Source organism: Trichomonas vaginalis, chromosome VI (genome assembly GCF_026262505.1).
Source record: "Trichomonas vaginalis G3 chromosome VI, whole genome shotgun sequence".
Lineage (NCBI taxonomy): Eukaryota > Parabasalia > Trichomonadida > Trichomonadidae > Trichomonas > Trichomonas vaginalis.
In genome coordinates this window covers 6,008,504-6,024,544 of record NC_067208.1, presented here as the reverse complement: position 1 = coordinate 6,024,544, position 16,041 = coordinate 6,008,504, and the positions used below count along the sequence as shown (strand labels likewise).

At 28.7% G+C, this 16,041-nt stretch overlaps 5 protein-coding genes across 5 annotated transcripts, besides 5 other annotated features; 1 reads left to right on the top strand and 4 right to left on the bottom strand.

Annotated features, from left to right (window-relative positions):
• Nucleotides 1-222: 222 nt before the first annotated feature.
• TVAGG3_0813540 lies at nucleotides 223-3,191 on the bottom strand (the record flags this gene model as incomplete). The annotated part of the gene is made up of 1 exon (XM_001315055.1): nucleotides 383-3,145. One exon carries the CDS (start codon nucleotides 3,143-3,145, stop codon nucleotides 383-385), a length of 2,763 nt encoding a protein of 920 aa, XP_001315090.1.
• A 268-nt stretch (nucleotides 3,192-3,459) lies between these two features.
• Nucleotides 3,460-3,496: a mobile genetic element.
• A 234-nt stretch (nucleotides 3,497-3,730) lies between these two features.
• Nucleotides 3,731-4,527: a mobile genetic element.
• Nucleotides 4,528-5,856: 1,329 nt separating this feature from the next.
• Nucleotides 5,857-5,894: a mobile genetic element.
• Nucleotides 5,895-6,097: 203 nt separating this feature from the next.
• Nucleotides 6,098-7,430, top strand: TVAGG3_0813500 (uncharacterized protein; the record flags this gene model as incomplete). The annotated part of the gene is made up of 1 exon (XM_051247750.1): nucleotides 6,110-7,426. One exon carries the CDS (start codon nucleotides 6,110-6,112, stop codon nucleotides 7,424-7,426), a length of 1,317 nt encoding a protein of 438 aa, XP_051083225.1.
• An 845-nt stretch (nucleotides 7,431-8,275) lies between these two features.
• TVAGG3_0813490 (protein ubiquitination) lies at nucleotides 8,276-9,882 on the bottom strand (the record flags this gene model as incomplete). Its single annotated transcript, XM_051247749.1, has 1 exon — nucleotides 8,350-8,883. One exon carries the CDS (start codon nucleotides 8,881-8,883, stop codon nucleotides 8,350-8,352), a length of 534 nt encoding a protein of 177 aa, XP_051083224.1.
• Nucleotides 9,883-10,739: 857 nt separating this feature from the next.
• Nucleotides 10,740-11,564, bottom strand: TVAGG3_0813480 (armadillo (ARM) repeat-containing protein family; the record flags this gene model as incomplete). The annotated part of the gene is made up of 1 exon (XM_051247748.1): nucleotides 10,740-11,546. One exon carries the CDS (start codon nucleotides 11,544-11,546, stop codon nucleotides 10,740-10,742), a length of 807 nt encoding a protein of 268 aa, XP_051083223.1.
• A 779-nt stretch (nucleotides 11,565-12,343) lies between these two features.
• Nucleotides 12,344-12,381: a mobile genetic element.
• Nucleotides 12,382-13,552: 1,171 nt separating this feature from the next.
• Nucleotides 13,553-13,589: a mobile genetic element.
• Nucleotides 13,590-15,433: 1,844 nt separating this feature from the next.
• TVAGG3_0813450 (Ankyrin repeat family) lies at nucleotides 15,434-15,694 on the bottom strand (the record flags this gene model as incomplete). The annotated part of the gene is made up of 1 exon (XM_001315051.1): nucleotides 15,434-15,694. One exon carries the CDS (start codon nucleotides 15,692-15,694, stop codon nucleotides 15,434-15,436), a length of 261 nt encoding a protein of 86 aa, XP_001315086.1.
• Between the last annotated feature and the right edge of the window lie 347 nt (nucleotides 15,695-16,041).

Below are 16,041 nucleotides of genomic sequence, written 5' to 3'. Positions count from 1 at the left end.
ATAGGACCTAAAAATCACATTTCATTCACATTTATAGTCCTTCATAAGGAAATTTCTTCAAAATTCAAAATCTAATGCCATTGAAGATATAATTAACGGATCAATTTCCAACATTGGAGCACAAAATCATATTTCATTCTCCATTTTTACTATTAAGTTGAAATTGAAGAAATATCAAATCTGTTTTCTTGAATGAGGGATCAATAATACAATAACAAATTTATAATACCTAAATTAAATAACTTAATAGGATAAAAACGATGGATTAACACTTATTTTTAGTAAAATTTGATATGAAAATTGTTAATTTAGAGACTAAAAACAGAATTATTATTATCTTTAACTTTAAATAAAACAAAACAATATATATAAAACTAATATCTTATTTCTTTCTCACGTAATAAGGCGGAGTGTTTCGAATTTCATCAAAGTTTGAATCAAATGAGAAATGTCTATCAAGGTTCTCCCAAATGTCTTCTTCCTCTTCCTCCTCAAAGTTCTGATTCATGTTTGGAAATTCCCAGTTAAACTGATCATGATAATTTTTAGTTTGGCTTGCAGTTTCTTTCTTTCTCCTTCTTCTCCTATGTCTTCTTTGTTGTGGTTCTTCTTGTTGTTTGGCTGGAGTCTCCATTAGCATTGTTTGCATTGGAGCATCTTGATCACTTTCATCATCTTGACTTTGACGAACAAATTTAGGTAATTCGTCTTCATCAGAGTCTATTTCGATGTTAAACAACGATATTCTTTCTCTTCTCGTTGTTTTCTGATGAATATTCTTTGGATTATAACTTTCATCGTTCAAAACTTGGGAAGTAACAGCTTCTCCAAGTGTCATTGGATCACCAACTGTTGCAGCTCCTGATCTACCATCATCATCTGTCTGTTGCTCGTCATTTGTTACACTAGTACATAATAAACTTTGTTCTGGCTCTGGAGGAAGGCCTATTTCGGGATCTAGTGTCTTTGATGGTCCTAGTTGTACGATTTCGTTAGCGAATTTCGGACTTTTTACCGGTATTTCCTCTTTTCTTGTTTGGTAAATTATATCAACAATTTTCGGTTGGCACTTTTTGGAGTGATGTCGCTGACGAGATTTTGAAAGAGATAAATCTGGATCAAGAGTTTTGGCTTCTGAATATGAGGCAAGTTCGAATAATCTCTTTTCGCGAACAGGAGATTTCGGCTTTTCGAACTTGACTTTTTCTGGAGTTTTTTGCGAAATTTGAGGAATATTTTCTGGAACAACGTATAAAGGAAATGACGGACATTCTTCTTCATAGAAAACATTGAGCATTTCGGACGAAGATTTGGCCAAATTCATAATTACCATAAATTCTTTGATATCTTCTCTTGCAATTTGGCCATTTTTCACGAGATACTCGGAATCATCGAATGGGAAGCTCATAAACACATTTGAATCAGTCGCGACCTCAAGAAAATCTTTAAATCTTTCGGCATCTGTTGGATTTAGGCCGTCGAGGACTAGAACTCTTAGAGAAGAAGGTTCTAGTAGCAAATCTTCATAATAAGTGAGAGAATCTTCTCCACCGCCGTTATTTGAAGTATCTAAAAATTCAATTTTTGAATTAAGAATTGAATCAACAAAATCTTTCAAGAACTTGGAAATTGTCTTTGTATTATGACCTCTGATGGAAAGAGATGTCAAGTTTTTCATCAATTTGAGTCCTTGTAAAAATTGTTTGAAAATTGAGAAATTTGAGCCTTCAAAACACGAATTTAATGAAAGATACGAAATATTCTCGTTATTTTCCAGGAATTCAATGAACGGCTGCACAATTGGATTGTTATCCCACACTAATGAAGATAATTTAAAATAAGGGATGCTTCCAAGGAAATCAAACACGTTTGTCCAACTATCATAGTCCATTTGTGCATTAGATATTGAAAGTTTGAGACCATTTTTATATGTACTAAAAATTAAGTCCAAAAACGTAACAAAAGAGTCACTACCCCATGTTATATTGTTCATTGAGAAAGATTCGATGGATGGCGGTAGCTTAATCGTTGCCATTCCTACAGAATTTTCACATTGATTATTTGATAAGTTTAAAGCGACTAAATTGGGAAATCTGTACTTAGAAATCGATATCAATGATTTGACTATATCTAAATTGCAACCTTCCAACGATAAATATTGAATTGAAATTATATTTGGCAAAATTAGAGACAAAGTTATATTTGTTGAGTAGTTTAAGTTCAAATAAACTAAGTTATCTCCAATCTCGCTATTTAAAAATGAATTGCAGAAGTGTTTCATGGCTCTTGTTGTAATAGATTTATTGAAAGTAAGAGATCGTATATTTTTGCGGGTAATTAATTCTTTGAGACGATCAAGATTCGCTTCAGTAAAGTTACTATTCGAAAAACCAATCCCATGAATTGGAATTGATCTATTATGCTTTAAAGATGAAACAAATCGATTAAAAGTAGAAGTAACTTCACCTTCAATAGACATATATTCAATGCTGCATCTTTCTTTGGCAAAAGCTTTTGCAATTTCAAAAGTATCAACGTTATGAATTTTTGAAACTTCAATTCCAAGTAAATTTGGATAAAGTGGTAGAGAATCTGCTATCAAACTGCATATATCATCTTGTATTGAAATATTTAGTATTTTTACTGATATTTGTGACGTATAAAAAATATTTTCGAAATTATTGAAACTTTTCTCGTCTATTGTAAGTTTATTGTTGCTTATGTATGACCTAGCTCTTTGTAATGCCGAATTTGCTGATGGTTTGAAAACTTGATCTTTATACGGGGAAAAGTTGAGTTTTTTCAATTCTGTATATTTCAGTATTTGCTGGATTGACTCAGATATCGGTGGCAAGACTAAATATATCTCATTAGAATGCCAATTATAACGATCTTGATCGAATTGTAATTGAATAGTTTTATCTTGATATGAAATATGATTTAGTTGAATCCATGAGTGTCTTTTCAAGAATTTGAATGGATCTGCATCAAATACTAATAAATTAGTTTTTGATATAACAATAACGTTTTTTAATGAGCTTCTAACATTATTAGATTCATCAACCACCTTCATTATACCTATATATAATGGTTTGATACCTCTTTCCCTTGCAGCATTCTCTGCAAGGGAAATTACATCGCTCATTTTTTTGTGAAGAGAATGAAATCGTTTTTGATAAAAATTTTATCAAACCACTTCTTCGAATGAGCTTTATTCTTAGCAAACATCACCAAACTGCGTCCATAGCAGTGACACTTGAAGGTATAAAATCAAATTACATGATTTCTGGTATTTTTCAAAGAGTTTGATAAGATAATATGATGAAAGCTAGTTTAGGTTGTTAGTTTTGCATATATAAGAAAAACTAATTATATTTGCAACTTTGAAACCTGTTTCTCAATTAAATTAAATCATTTTGTTGCTCAAATGCTTTCACCATTGATTCATAACAATAAATGTAATAAACAGAAATTCATCAAAAGTGACAGCTCTCAATTTTTTGACATTTGTAAATTCTAAATTGAATGAGAAAAATGAAATAATACTAAGCATAATACAATATTCTAGATTTAATTATAATTAGGAAAAAGTTAGTTTTGAGAGTACTTTTCATAGGCATATAGAATGAAATCTTCTGAAAAATAATATCACATAAACTCATATTATTTTCTAATATATAACTATTTTATATAAAAATCAAATTCAATGATCTTAAAAGCGAAGGATAAAGAGTAGGGGTAATTTTAGCTAAAAGTGACACGCCTGTAAAAGTGACACATGTGAAGGGTGTGATTACCGATCGGTAATTTCGACAGTTTAGAATTTAAAATTTTTTATGGAACTGTTGCGAGTTTCATAAAGAATTTAAGGAATATAAGCAAAGATTTGAATCAAAATCTTAGACCTAAGCCGCTCGATTCGCTCGCGGCTTCCGCGAATTACAGATCAGCAAAGATTTGAATCAAAATCTTCGAACTAAGCCGATCGCTTCGCTCGCGGCTTTCTTTATTATTTTAAATTTGCATATTTCCATCAAAAGTTCATAAGGTAAAAAATTTCGTTTATTTTTACTAAGAAAAAAAGGTTTTTGATAATAAATTTATTTTATTTCGAAAAAGTAGCAATAATCGTAAAAGGGTATTGATAGGCTTGCTAAAGTAACTAATTTTAGCTGTCAAATACTTTTGTATTTTGAAGTAAATTAGTATAAATTTGTTTTTACTTTTATTTCGAAAAAGTAACAATAATCGTAAAAGGGTATTGATAGGCTTGCTAAAGTAACTAATTTTAGCTGTCAAATACTTTTGTATTTTGAAGTAAATTAGTATAAATTTGATATTATTTTAACTCCCTTTGAAAACCTCAATTTTCCATACAGAGGGAACGGGAATAGCATCCAATATTCCCTGAGAATGGTTGCGCATTCTCAGTTCCCTCTATATTTCGAACGAAGCTCTCATCGGTCTTTTTTTTTAATACTAAACGTTTTTTCTCCCTGTCACTTTTAGCTAAAATTTGGGTTTGCCAAGGATAAACCTCAAAATTTACGAATATAATGAGTGGGAATATAATGCTTATCTATCATAAAACCATATGAAATATCAATTTTTGCTTTACGCCTAATTTTTGACGACAATTAGCAAAAAATGTTAAATGTTAACACTCAGTCCATTTGAATATGAAAAATAAAATTGACTTTGATTAAATGTTTTTATTTATCATGCAATTCTTCTTGCGACCAAAGATTTGAATAAAATTTCAAAAAATAAGATAGCTTAAAAAATAATATACGGTAGTGTTTACTAATAGATGAATAGTATATAAATTCTATTAAAATGGATTTGATCCAAAAAAATATATAAAATTTGATCATAAATAAAATTGTTTTAAATTACTTCTTCATTGAGTAGGTGCCAAAAGTGCTTACTCTTAAACAACCGTCGGATTTCCGGGTGAAATCGTGACACACTTTCGTCTTTCGTAGGCAGTGGTGGTTGTTACAAAAGGTAACTTCGAATGTAGCGTGAAATCTGCAAAAAAAATTCTGAAATTTGAATGGAGAACACAAAAATTGAATAGTTTACGTCAATAAAAAAGAGAAAAATGAAGCCAATGTGTCTCGAACCTAGGACTTAGAGCAGGAATCCCACTGTTTATCACATTACACTACATGCATCTCCCAACTCAGTGAATGAGATCAACTATATGATAACTTTTTCCCCATTATATTCTTGTGGAAAAGTGACAAATAGCAACTTTGACCCTCTCTCCTTCTTCATTTAAATTATAACAATTATTTTTGGTTTTATATTTTTTTGGATCAAATCCATTTTAATAGAATTTATATACTATTCATCTATTAGTAAACACTACCGTATATTATTTTTTAAGCTATCTTATTTTTTGAAATTTTATTCAAATCTTTGGTCGCAAGAAGAATTGCATGATAAATAAAAACATTTAATCAAAGTCAATTTTATTTTTCATATTCAAATGGACTGAGTGTTAACATTTAACATTTTTTGCTAATTGTCGTCAAAAATTAGGCGTAAAGCAAAAATTGATATTTCATATGGTTTTATGATAGATAAGCATTATATTCCCACTCATTATATTCGTAAATTTTGAGGTTTATCCTTCGCTTTTAAGATCATTGAATTTGATTTTTATATAAAATAGTTATATATTAGAAAATAATATGAGTTTATGTGATATTATTTTTCAGAAGATTTTGTGTTCTTCTTCAAAATTTTATTTTTTTATTAAAAAGAATCTTTACAAAATATACATTTACTTTAATTAATATTTAAAAACGTGCTCTATCAAAAGTTCCAAAAATTCAATATTTTAGCTTTTCTGAGGTGTCACTTTTGATGAATTTCTGTTTACAACATAAAAAGTCCTCATATACTAATCTACGCATAATAATGAAAGCAAGTTAAATAATATTAATGATTTCAGAATAAAAATTTTACAAGTCAAAAGATTGATGAGTAATTTTTCAGAATCCAATATTGTGGTAAGGCGAAATTGCTTATAGTTGTACTTGAATTTTACTTCACAAATTGCCTAAAGTCAAAATTTTCCGCAAAATTTCATTTTTTTATCATGCTTCCAAGCACATTCAAATGCCCAATTACAGGAAGAACGCACACCATTGTCTACAAAAACCAAAATAAGGATAAGCTAATTAAATATTGCAATGATTTGGCTGATTACATAAAAAATCATCCCAAACAGTACAAATATTTGGCTGTCGACACAGAAGGAAAGATCAATGTTGCAGACTTAAACGATGTCTTTGTTATTCAGTTTGCAGAATGCTTTGTAAATCACAATGATTTAATTAATTACCAAATTGACGATTCAACAGAAGAATCAATAGAACTTCAAGATGGATTTATCATTTTCGACCCAGATAATGATGTTAAGCGAGCACTAAGATTAATTTTCTCAAATTACTTTATTTACACGATATTTTTCGATATTACTCGAGATGTTCTCGGTCTCTATAAACTTGGAATACCTATCAACGGAAAACCAGACAAAACTGGCAAAGTTACCTTACATACCGTCATAGATACTCAATTCAGGCCAAATATTCCATATTTCCAGTCTAAATTTGGTCTTAAAGATGTGGTCAAGAGCATTAGCTTCCCATGCAAAGAATTAGAAGCAGCAAAAGACCAATTAGAAATCAAAGAGTCGGTGAACTTCTCCCAATTAATTTATGAGAACTTAGGCAAGCCAAATTCCGAAATCATTGCTACTTACGCTGGTTTTCTTCAATACATTTCGAATGATATTGCATTTACAGCTTTATCTCTTCTTGCGTACATCAAAACGTGCACATCCATTAAGACTATGCATTCTCTCCAAGCCAAGCAACTCACTCAGCTTTGGAAAGAAGAAAACACGATTGGAGTTGATTTCGGATCAATTCTTTTAGAAAAAGCCGTGAGATATTCCAAAGATACGCTACAGAATCCAACCAAGGATTTGTACAATACGTGCATCTGCGCAATGAAACTGATCAAATATTATGACGCAATCAAAGAATTTAAGAAAAGTTTTCCGTTTACGAAAGAAGAATTGATTCAGTTCCAAGAAATAGCTACAGAATGGATAAATGGAGACAAATCCAGAAAATTCCCTGCAGCTTTCAATTTGAAAGCAGATATCACTGAGTTCCGCATCACAGGTAAGTTGAATGACGAGTTCTTCAGAATCTGGATCGAAATTAAAGATAAAGTTCCTCATAACTCTGGAAATACTTTAATTCACATCTGTAATAAGATACATCCTCAACTGTATGATTTCTTAAAAGCATGCGATGTATTGACTGACGAAGAAATGGCTGAAGCTTGTAACAATATTTATCAAGCTATTATAGATGGAAAAGTTGATGAATATCTTCAAAATTAAATAAAAATATATTTATATATTATTTCAAATCATTAAATTCTTTAAGATTTGATGTACTTACATGGAAGAAAGAATATTCTTCAACGAAATATATTCCTATGGCAGAATACCAGATTCTAGTTTTAAGTATACCAAAAGTTTTGCAAATACGAAAAATTTGACATGGCGAGCGCATCATGAAATCATTATTTTCATGATGATATATTTGTATTGCACATGAATTTTGGAATATTAGAATGCTTTAATCCAATTATATATACATGCTACTCTATGAAATTTCCTTTGAAACTATTCAGACGAAGATAAAAAGGTACCTCAACATTACATCAATTTTTGGACTTATCAAAATTGAAAGGATGCACATGAAGTCTTAGTTCTTTTGCTATTTGCATGGCATGTATCTAAGCATTTTATTATATATAAAGAATAACTATAGCTACAGATTCTTTACCAATTTGTTGTTGCAATATAACAAATTAATTATTTGAGATTAATCTATACTGAGAGCGAAAATAATTTAGAGTATCAGTACTCCAACATTCTAAAAATGAACTATTCTTTGTTTATTTAGTTATTTCAAAGAAATAAAGAAACGACTTATGAATGATCCAATTGTATATTCTATGTTATTAAGTTTTAAAATTTAAAAACCATGTATTATATAACAAAATCATATAACATGCATATATATTCATAATTAAACACATGAATAACATATTACAGGATATGCACCTTTATATGTTCATAGTCAGGTTGTTTTGTCTTTATCCAATGTTGAGATAATTACAAAATTTTTGTTCATTTTTAAGTCGACGAATATAGAATTAGAATAAACGATTTACGTGGTAGGTAAAAACGTAGTTTTTGGTATTTCTAATGATAATTCAAACAAATTTTTATTCATTTTATTGTAATACAGAATACTAGTCAGAATTCTTTGACTCCAAATATTTAGTGATGATTTTTGTAATGGAACTTTTTGGATCAATATTTTTGGCATATTCGAGTGGAGTTTTTCCAGATTTATCTGATATAGTGGCATCAGCACCATATTTAATTAGAACTTCAACAACTTCTTTAAAGTTAGCTTTAATTGCGTAAACCAAAGCAGATCTATTTTCATTGTCTGTTTTATTAACATCTGCATTATATTTTAGAAGTAATTCAATAGCATCAATATTACATGTGTTTGCAGCATACATTAATGCAGACATCCCTGAAGAATTCGTAATATTTGGATCTGCATTTTTATCTAACAATGTTTTTGTTAATTTTTCATCATATTTAAATAAAGAAATGATTAATGGAGGGTTTTCTTTCCCATATATTTTGTTGATTTGAGGATTTTTGTCTAAAAGATATTCAACAATTGGAAGGAAACCGAATTCAACAGCTGAGCTAAATGCGGTTCTTCCAGTACAATCTAAATACTCAATATCATTCACTTCGTTCAACATTTGATCGAAAATTAAAAAGTTATAAGAAGTTAATGAAACTAAAAACGAAAAATCTAAGTCATATTTAGATTTCAGATACTGCAAGCTGTCATTTCTGTACCACTTCACGCAATTCTCTATACAATGTCGATTTGGAGAAAAAGATTGTTCGCAAATATTTATTATTTCAAACTTATTGCCAATGAATGATTTTTCAAGAGTATGAATAGATAACTTTGCATTATTAAGATATATCAACTTAAAACACTTGACAGCTCCATATTTTGCGGCCATATCAATCAAAAATTCAAAATTAACTGATTGATTGAAGTTAAAATCATCTGCTCCAGAAAAATGCTGAAATTCTTGTATATCATCCCAAAATAAAGCATGAGCAATCGTATTTTTTGGAAAAATTTGATACATTTCGTCTGTTGTTTTCTTTTCATAATCATAGGAAAGTTCTTGTGTAATAATATTGCATTTGATAAGAATATTCTTCAATTCGAAACATGAAAAATTTAAATCATTGGAAATTTCATAAATTTCTTGAATTCTTTTAAATAAACTAACAAACTTTTCGAGGCACCATAGCCTGTGACTTGCAATTGTATTGATTATGTTGATAAGATAATTCATCTTTAAATTATATTTATCGAATCCGAGTTTGATTTGCGTAAGTATATCTTCTATTGATGTTTTATCTATCTCCCAAATTACATCGGTCAGTTGTAAATAGAAGTCAAAGACTTCTTGATGATTTTGAATTTCTGCCATTATTTGAAATAAAAAAATAATCAAATTTTGCTATTGGCGCCAATAATCGAGAAACATGAATACAAATATGTGGGGATGTTGCTAGAAAGAAACGTAATGAATCTAAGCTGAATCGCATTCATTTCAATTATTGCCTTTTACCTGGAAGATGAGAACATAAAAATTATATTAAAATTATTTTGACTGATTCACTAGAACTGGAAAATATCTTATCTCATTACTTTTGATTCATTTCAATCTGAGAATCATTAGTTTATGTGTTAACCGTGAAGTTCTTAAATGCCCATACTAATTATCAGTGAATTAACAGAGTTATCCTTGTATCGTCAACTGTTTTTTCAGTTTTCATTTTATTGCTTTTTTTAAAACACTAAAACACATAATATATATCTTAATACATCGAATGAATTGTCATATTCCTTTATTACTCCATAATTTCGATAAATAATGACGAAAGAATATTTAAATCTCAGAGAACGGAACTATCGAAATACTAAAATATAATACAACTACTAAACATGCATGAAAAATGAGAGATAAGTTAAACTAAAAACAAAAAATTTACAAACAATATTATTAATTAAAAATCAGTAATACAGTCCTCTAACCATAGCGACATCATCTTTCTTAAGCTTTTCCGCACTCTTGCAAAGCGACTTGTTCCAAATTGTTTTATGACTTTGCATAATACAATTCTCTTTTGCCATGGGCCTCTCATAAGTCTCTCTATCATATCTGAATCCAATGATGAATCCGATTGAACAAGCAAAGCCCATAAAGAAGCACTTTCTTTTCTAATAACGGCGCGTTTCATCTTCTGAGTAGATTTCAGCAAGTCTAACAAGTTGGGAACCAAGTTCAGGAACGAACTCTTCGCATTGCTTGAGTAAAGCATATCGTGTCCTCCAATCTTTTATGTTTGAAGGATCTAATAGCTCAACAAAATCGTTTTTGTTAGTAAAGTTAAGGGAAAAAGCATGAAGTCGCCATGCAAATGGGGTAAATGTAATCAGTTCTGAAGCAGCCTGATATATAAAGCCTCTTCGGTATTGATATCAGCAACTTGAACTGCTTCGAGTAAAGCTACGGCTGCATCGTTTTTATCTATCTTTGTGCCCAAAAAACGAATCGATAATCTGGGCGAAAGAATTTTGAGAAATAACTTCAGGAAGGGAAGGAAACGCGTATCTAACAGTAGTAACACTTTCCAAGAGACCCTTGAACTCATCAATCATCCATGGAGCAACCTTTCCGATGATTGAAGCTGCAATTTGTTGGATACCGGGGTTAGAATCAGAAACAGCTTGACTAATAATGGTTCTAACCGTATCTTCATCGCACATGCAGTTTGGTAATATCATTAGGACTGATGCGCGTACAAGATTTGATTTATCTTTAGATAAAATTTCGAGAATTGGTTGGACTCGCCAGAAGTCTCTGACGATGGAAATGAGATGTACGGCCAAATTTCTTGTGCTTGGATCTTCGTCCAAGTAATATCTCATAACTAAGTCGGAAATAATATCATCTCGATAGTATCTGGGGATAACTGAAGCAATTTCAACGGCTAACTTAGTCAGATCTGATGTCTTCCTTGCGCCACCAAACTTTATTGTAGATTGTATCGCTGGAAAAATCTCGTTCTTTACAATATTTGAACCATCTTGAGGGAAATTATCAATAATTAAACGGAATAGAGTAGGTAATGTTTCGAATTTAGATTTTTTGTCTTGTTTAATAGCATTTTTAATCTCAGGAACTATGGTTTCTTCAACAAATTGAATATCAAAATCCTCGTTGCTGATAGCTTGTGACGAAAAGGGTGAGCACTGACGACACACAAACTCAGGATCTGTAAGGTTGCAGAGTCTGAGAGATGGAGAACTTAAGCAACTGGAATCAATCATCAATTTGATTAATTGGCGTATCGTTTTATGTAAACAATTCAAATATGAAATATTTTTTTATAAGAACAGGATTCAAAATCACATGTTATGCATGATATTTTGATCCGAGTTTCAAAAAATTTATTGATTTTGAATTTTGCAAATTACCTCAGACTTTTCAGAGGATTGAGTGGCAACTCAATCCTCTGAAATAATCTGTGGTAATTTTTAGTCTCTACACTAATTCAAGATAAGCTCCATTTTTAAACAGTTTTTAAAAATCGAGCATTGAAAAGTGTAATGAGACTTCAATTTTAACAATTCTTTCAAAATTAGATAGATTGAAAGAAATAAATGTAGAGCGGAAATAATTTATAGGAAAGAAAACAATAGTGAACTATTATAACAATTTTACGAATTATGAAAAATAAAAATATAATATGTAGTTCCATATACAGATTAATAGTTTAAAATTTGGTAAGTTAGCGAAAATGCCTCAGAAAATATATTGCATTCAAATTGAATATTTAATTTTGAATGCATATATTATTGAACTCAAAATGAATTAATCTGATTGCATTTTGATTTTATTAATTATAAAATATTAACCGCATAATCATTTTATTTTTTGATATAAACGTAGATGGAAAAGTTATCGAAAAAAAATTTAATGATGTTGTATACTATTATTTTCGTATAAAAAATGATATGAATTTTTCATAAATTGAAATAAGATTGTCAGGCATAGATATATCTTTAACGTGTTTGAAATTATCAATTTTCATTCCTGAATTGATATATCAACCTAGATCTTATTTTGTTGTAAACAGAAATTCATCAAAAGTGACACCTCAGAAAAGCTAAAATATTGAATTTTTGGAACTTTTGATAGAGCACGTTTTTAAATATTAATTATAGTAAATGTATATTTTGTAAAGATTCTTTTTAATAAAAAAATAAAATTTTGAAGAAGAACACAAAATCTTCTGAAAAATAATATCACATAAACTCATATTATTTTCTAATATATAACTATTTTATATAAAAATCAAATTTAATGATCTTAAAAGCGAAGGATAAACCTCAAAATTTACGAAATAATGAGTGGGAATATAATGCTTATCTATCATAAAACCATATGAAATATCAATTTTTGCTTTACGCCTAATTTTTGACGACAATTAGCAAAAAATGTTAAATGTTATCACTCAGTCCATTTGAATATGAAAAATAAAATTGACTTTGATTAAATGTTTTTATTTATCATGCAATTCTTCTTGCGACCAAAGATTTGAATAAAATTCCAAAAAATAAGATAGCTTAAAAAATAATATACGGTAGTGTTTACTAATAGATGAATAGTATATAAATTCTATTAAAATGGATTTGATCCAAAAAAATATAAAACCAAAAATAATTGTTATAATTTAAATGAAGAAGTAATTTAAAACGATTTTATTTATGAATTTTATATATTTTTTTGGATCAAATCCATTTTAATAGAATTTATATACTATTCATCTATTAGTAAACACTACCGTATATTATTTTTTAAGCTATCTTATTTTTTGAACTTTTATTCAAATCTTTGGTCGCAAGAAGAATTGCATGATAAATAAAAACATTTAATCAAAGTCAATTTTATTTTTCATATTCAAATGGACTGAGTGTTAACATTTAACATTTTTTGCTAATTGTCGTCAAAAATTAGGCGTAAAGCAAAAATTGATATTTCATATGGTTTTATGATAGATAAGCATTATATTCCCACTCATTATATTCAAATTTTGAGGTTTATCCTTCGCTTTTAAGATCATTAAATTTGATTTTTATATAAAATAGTTATATATTAGAAAATAATATGAGTTTATGTGATATTATTTTTCAGAAGATTTCATTCTATATGCCTATGAAAAGTACTCTCAAAACTAACTTTTTCCTAATTATAATTAAATCTAGAATATTGTATTATGCTTAGTATTATTTCATTTTTCTCATTCAATTTAGAATTTACAAATGTCAAAAAATTGAGAGCTGTCACTTTTGATGAATTTCTGTTTATTACAATTTCTTGATGACGGGTCGAATCCACTGAATTTCAAAATGATGAATTTATGAGAACAAAGTTATATTTATATATTCATATGTAACCAAAAGAAAAGACTCCAAACATTATATTAAATCGCATTTATGACATTGCAAAAAAAAATCTTGAAAAAATCAAAAAATACCAAAAATGAGACTTCTGTACTCTTCACTAACAGCGCATTAAGGTTCCGCATTCAACTCCTCGTGTTTAGAGGTTCAAAATTAACTTTGTAAAGTATTCAAAATCGTTATATCTTCTGTTTTTCTTCACAATTTGTTATTGAATTAATTTGTCAAAAACGCTAAGAAAAGATTCAATATAGTTTAACTTAATCATTCAGCAAGAATATCAATTTAATTTTTCATCATCATGATGATCATTGACTGCAGCAGATTTTTGTTCAATATTTAAATCTGATTAATACAATAAGATTAATTTTCAACGTGACATTAATGCGATTTATATTGCAGATTCTAAAAATAATGTTGTATGGAAATTTTTCTAAAAATTTATAAAATTTCGAACTAAATTTACTTTAATTTTCATGCACTGATATGTTTCTTTAATTAACATCGAAAAAACTGACAAGATTTAGCTGAATTGTCAATATATTCGCCTTCTCTAATAAGTTCGAATAATTTGTTAATAACAAAGTAAAAACTGAATAATAACGCCAAAATATATCTTACCATTATGAAAATCTTAATATTTAGATGATTAAAATCATAGAAATATTAGAATCAGCAAACATATCTGCTATTCTTGATCTTTTCAACATATAAGCATATTAAAGAGGTTTTAATCAAATATATACTCCTTATTATAATTCTCAAATATTCATACCAAGCATTTATATTGCTGATTTAACAATTATTTAAAAACATTCTTTTCATGGAGCTATTATCATCAGAAATTCTTATTTGATTCTATTGTTGTTTTATGAACCAGTTTTTTTCTCTTCATGAATTACATGATTCATAAATAATTAATATATATTTTGTATCATATAAAAAAGTTAGGGAAAAAGGTTAAAAAAAACTAGCAATTGCTACTACACTCGTTTTATACACAATTCAATTTTTTTCCACTGTTCAAATTTTTTTTTTCCACATTTCAATTTTTTTTTCCCACAATTTGAAAAATCCAAGATATAATTCGAAGTGATATGGGGTAAAAATAATTAAGGCAATATCAGATACTGTAGCTTTGAAATGTTATGTCATAGTTTGAAACGATATTATCATATTTTCATCTAATAATTAAGATGGAGCTGAAACCAATCAATATTTTTCATTTCTTAAATGCATAATGCTATTTTTAAAAAATCAATAGCCTATTTTCGATAAGAATATTTTTGAAATTTTTATTTTATCGATAAAATATCGAAATTGGGAAATACAATAGCATCGAATTTTCAAATTTAAGGTCTCAGTAAGCTCCAGTTTTAAGGAAACGGATACTTTAAAATTTAAGAAATAAAAACATATATATTATATATAGGAAAACTGAGAGGTAGCAATAAAAAATCGTTTTTACGTGTATACTTATTTCTAATGAAATTCATCTTCGAATATATCAGAGAGAGAGAGAGAGATAAAAAAGACAGATCTGATTTAGAGACATTATCATTTTGCACCATGTGAAAGAAGAATTTCAGCTGTGTCTTTATTGTTATTTTGTGATGCAAGATGAAAAGCGGTTTCTCCATTGTTATTTTAATTCATTGATATTTGCACCATATGAAAGAAGAAATTCGACTGTTTCTTTACAATATAGTGCTGCCACAATAAGAATAACGGTTCCTCCATTTTTATTTTTGTCATCGACATTTCCACATATGAAAGAAGAAATTCGACTGTTTCTTGATTATCATATGATGATGCATAAAAAAGAGCAGTTTCTCCTTTTTCATCTTTTTCAAAAGAAGAATTTCAACTATTTCCGCACAATTACACCTAGATGCAATATGAAGAGCGATTTCTCCATAATTGCTTAATTCATTGATAGCTTCGGCTGTTTCTTTACTATTATTTTCTGATGCAATATTAAGAGCTGTTTTTCCAGAAAATTTTTTTTTCATTTATATTTACATCGTGTGAAAGAAGAAATTCTGCTAGCTCTTTTCAATTATTTTCTGCTGCAATATGTAGAGCTGTTTTTCCATCTTCATCTTTTACATTGATATTTGCACCATGTGATATGAAATATTCACAAAATAATGGATAATTATACTTCGCCGATACGATAAGGCATGTGTTAATATCATTAGTTTGATCGAATTATACCTAAAATGATTCAAAATTGCTAAAGCGACTGCCGCTATATAAATCGATCTCTAATTTGTATTGATTCATCAAGAATGTAACAAAATCAATGTTGTGTGAAATAACTACATAAAACATGCTGTTATTATTTGGTTGTTGAAAT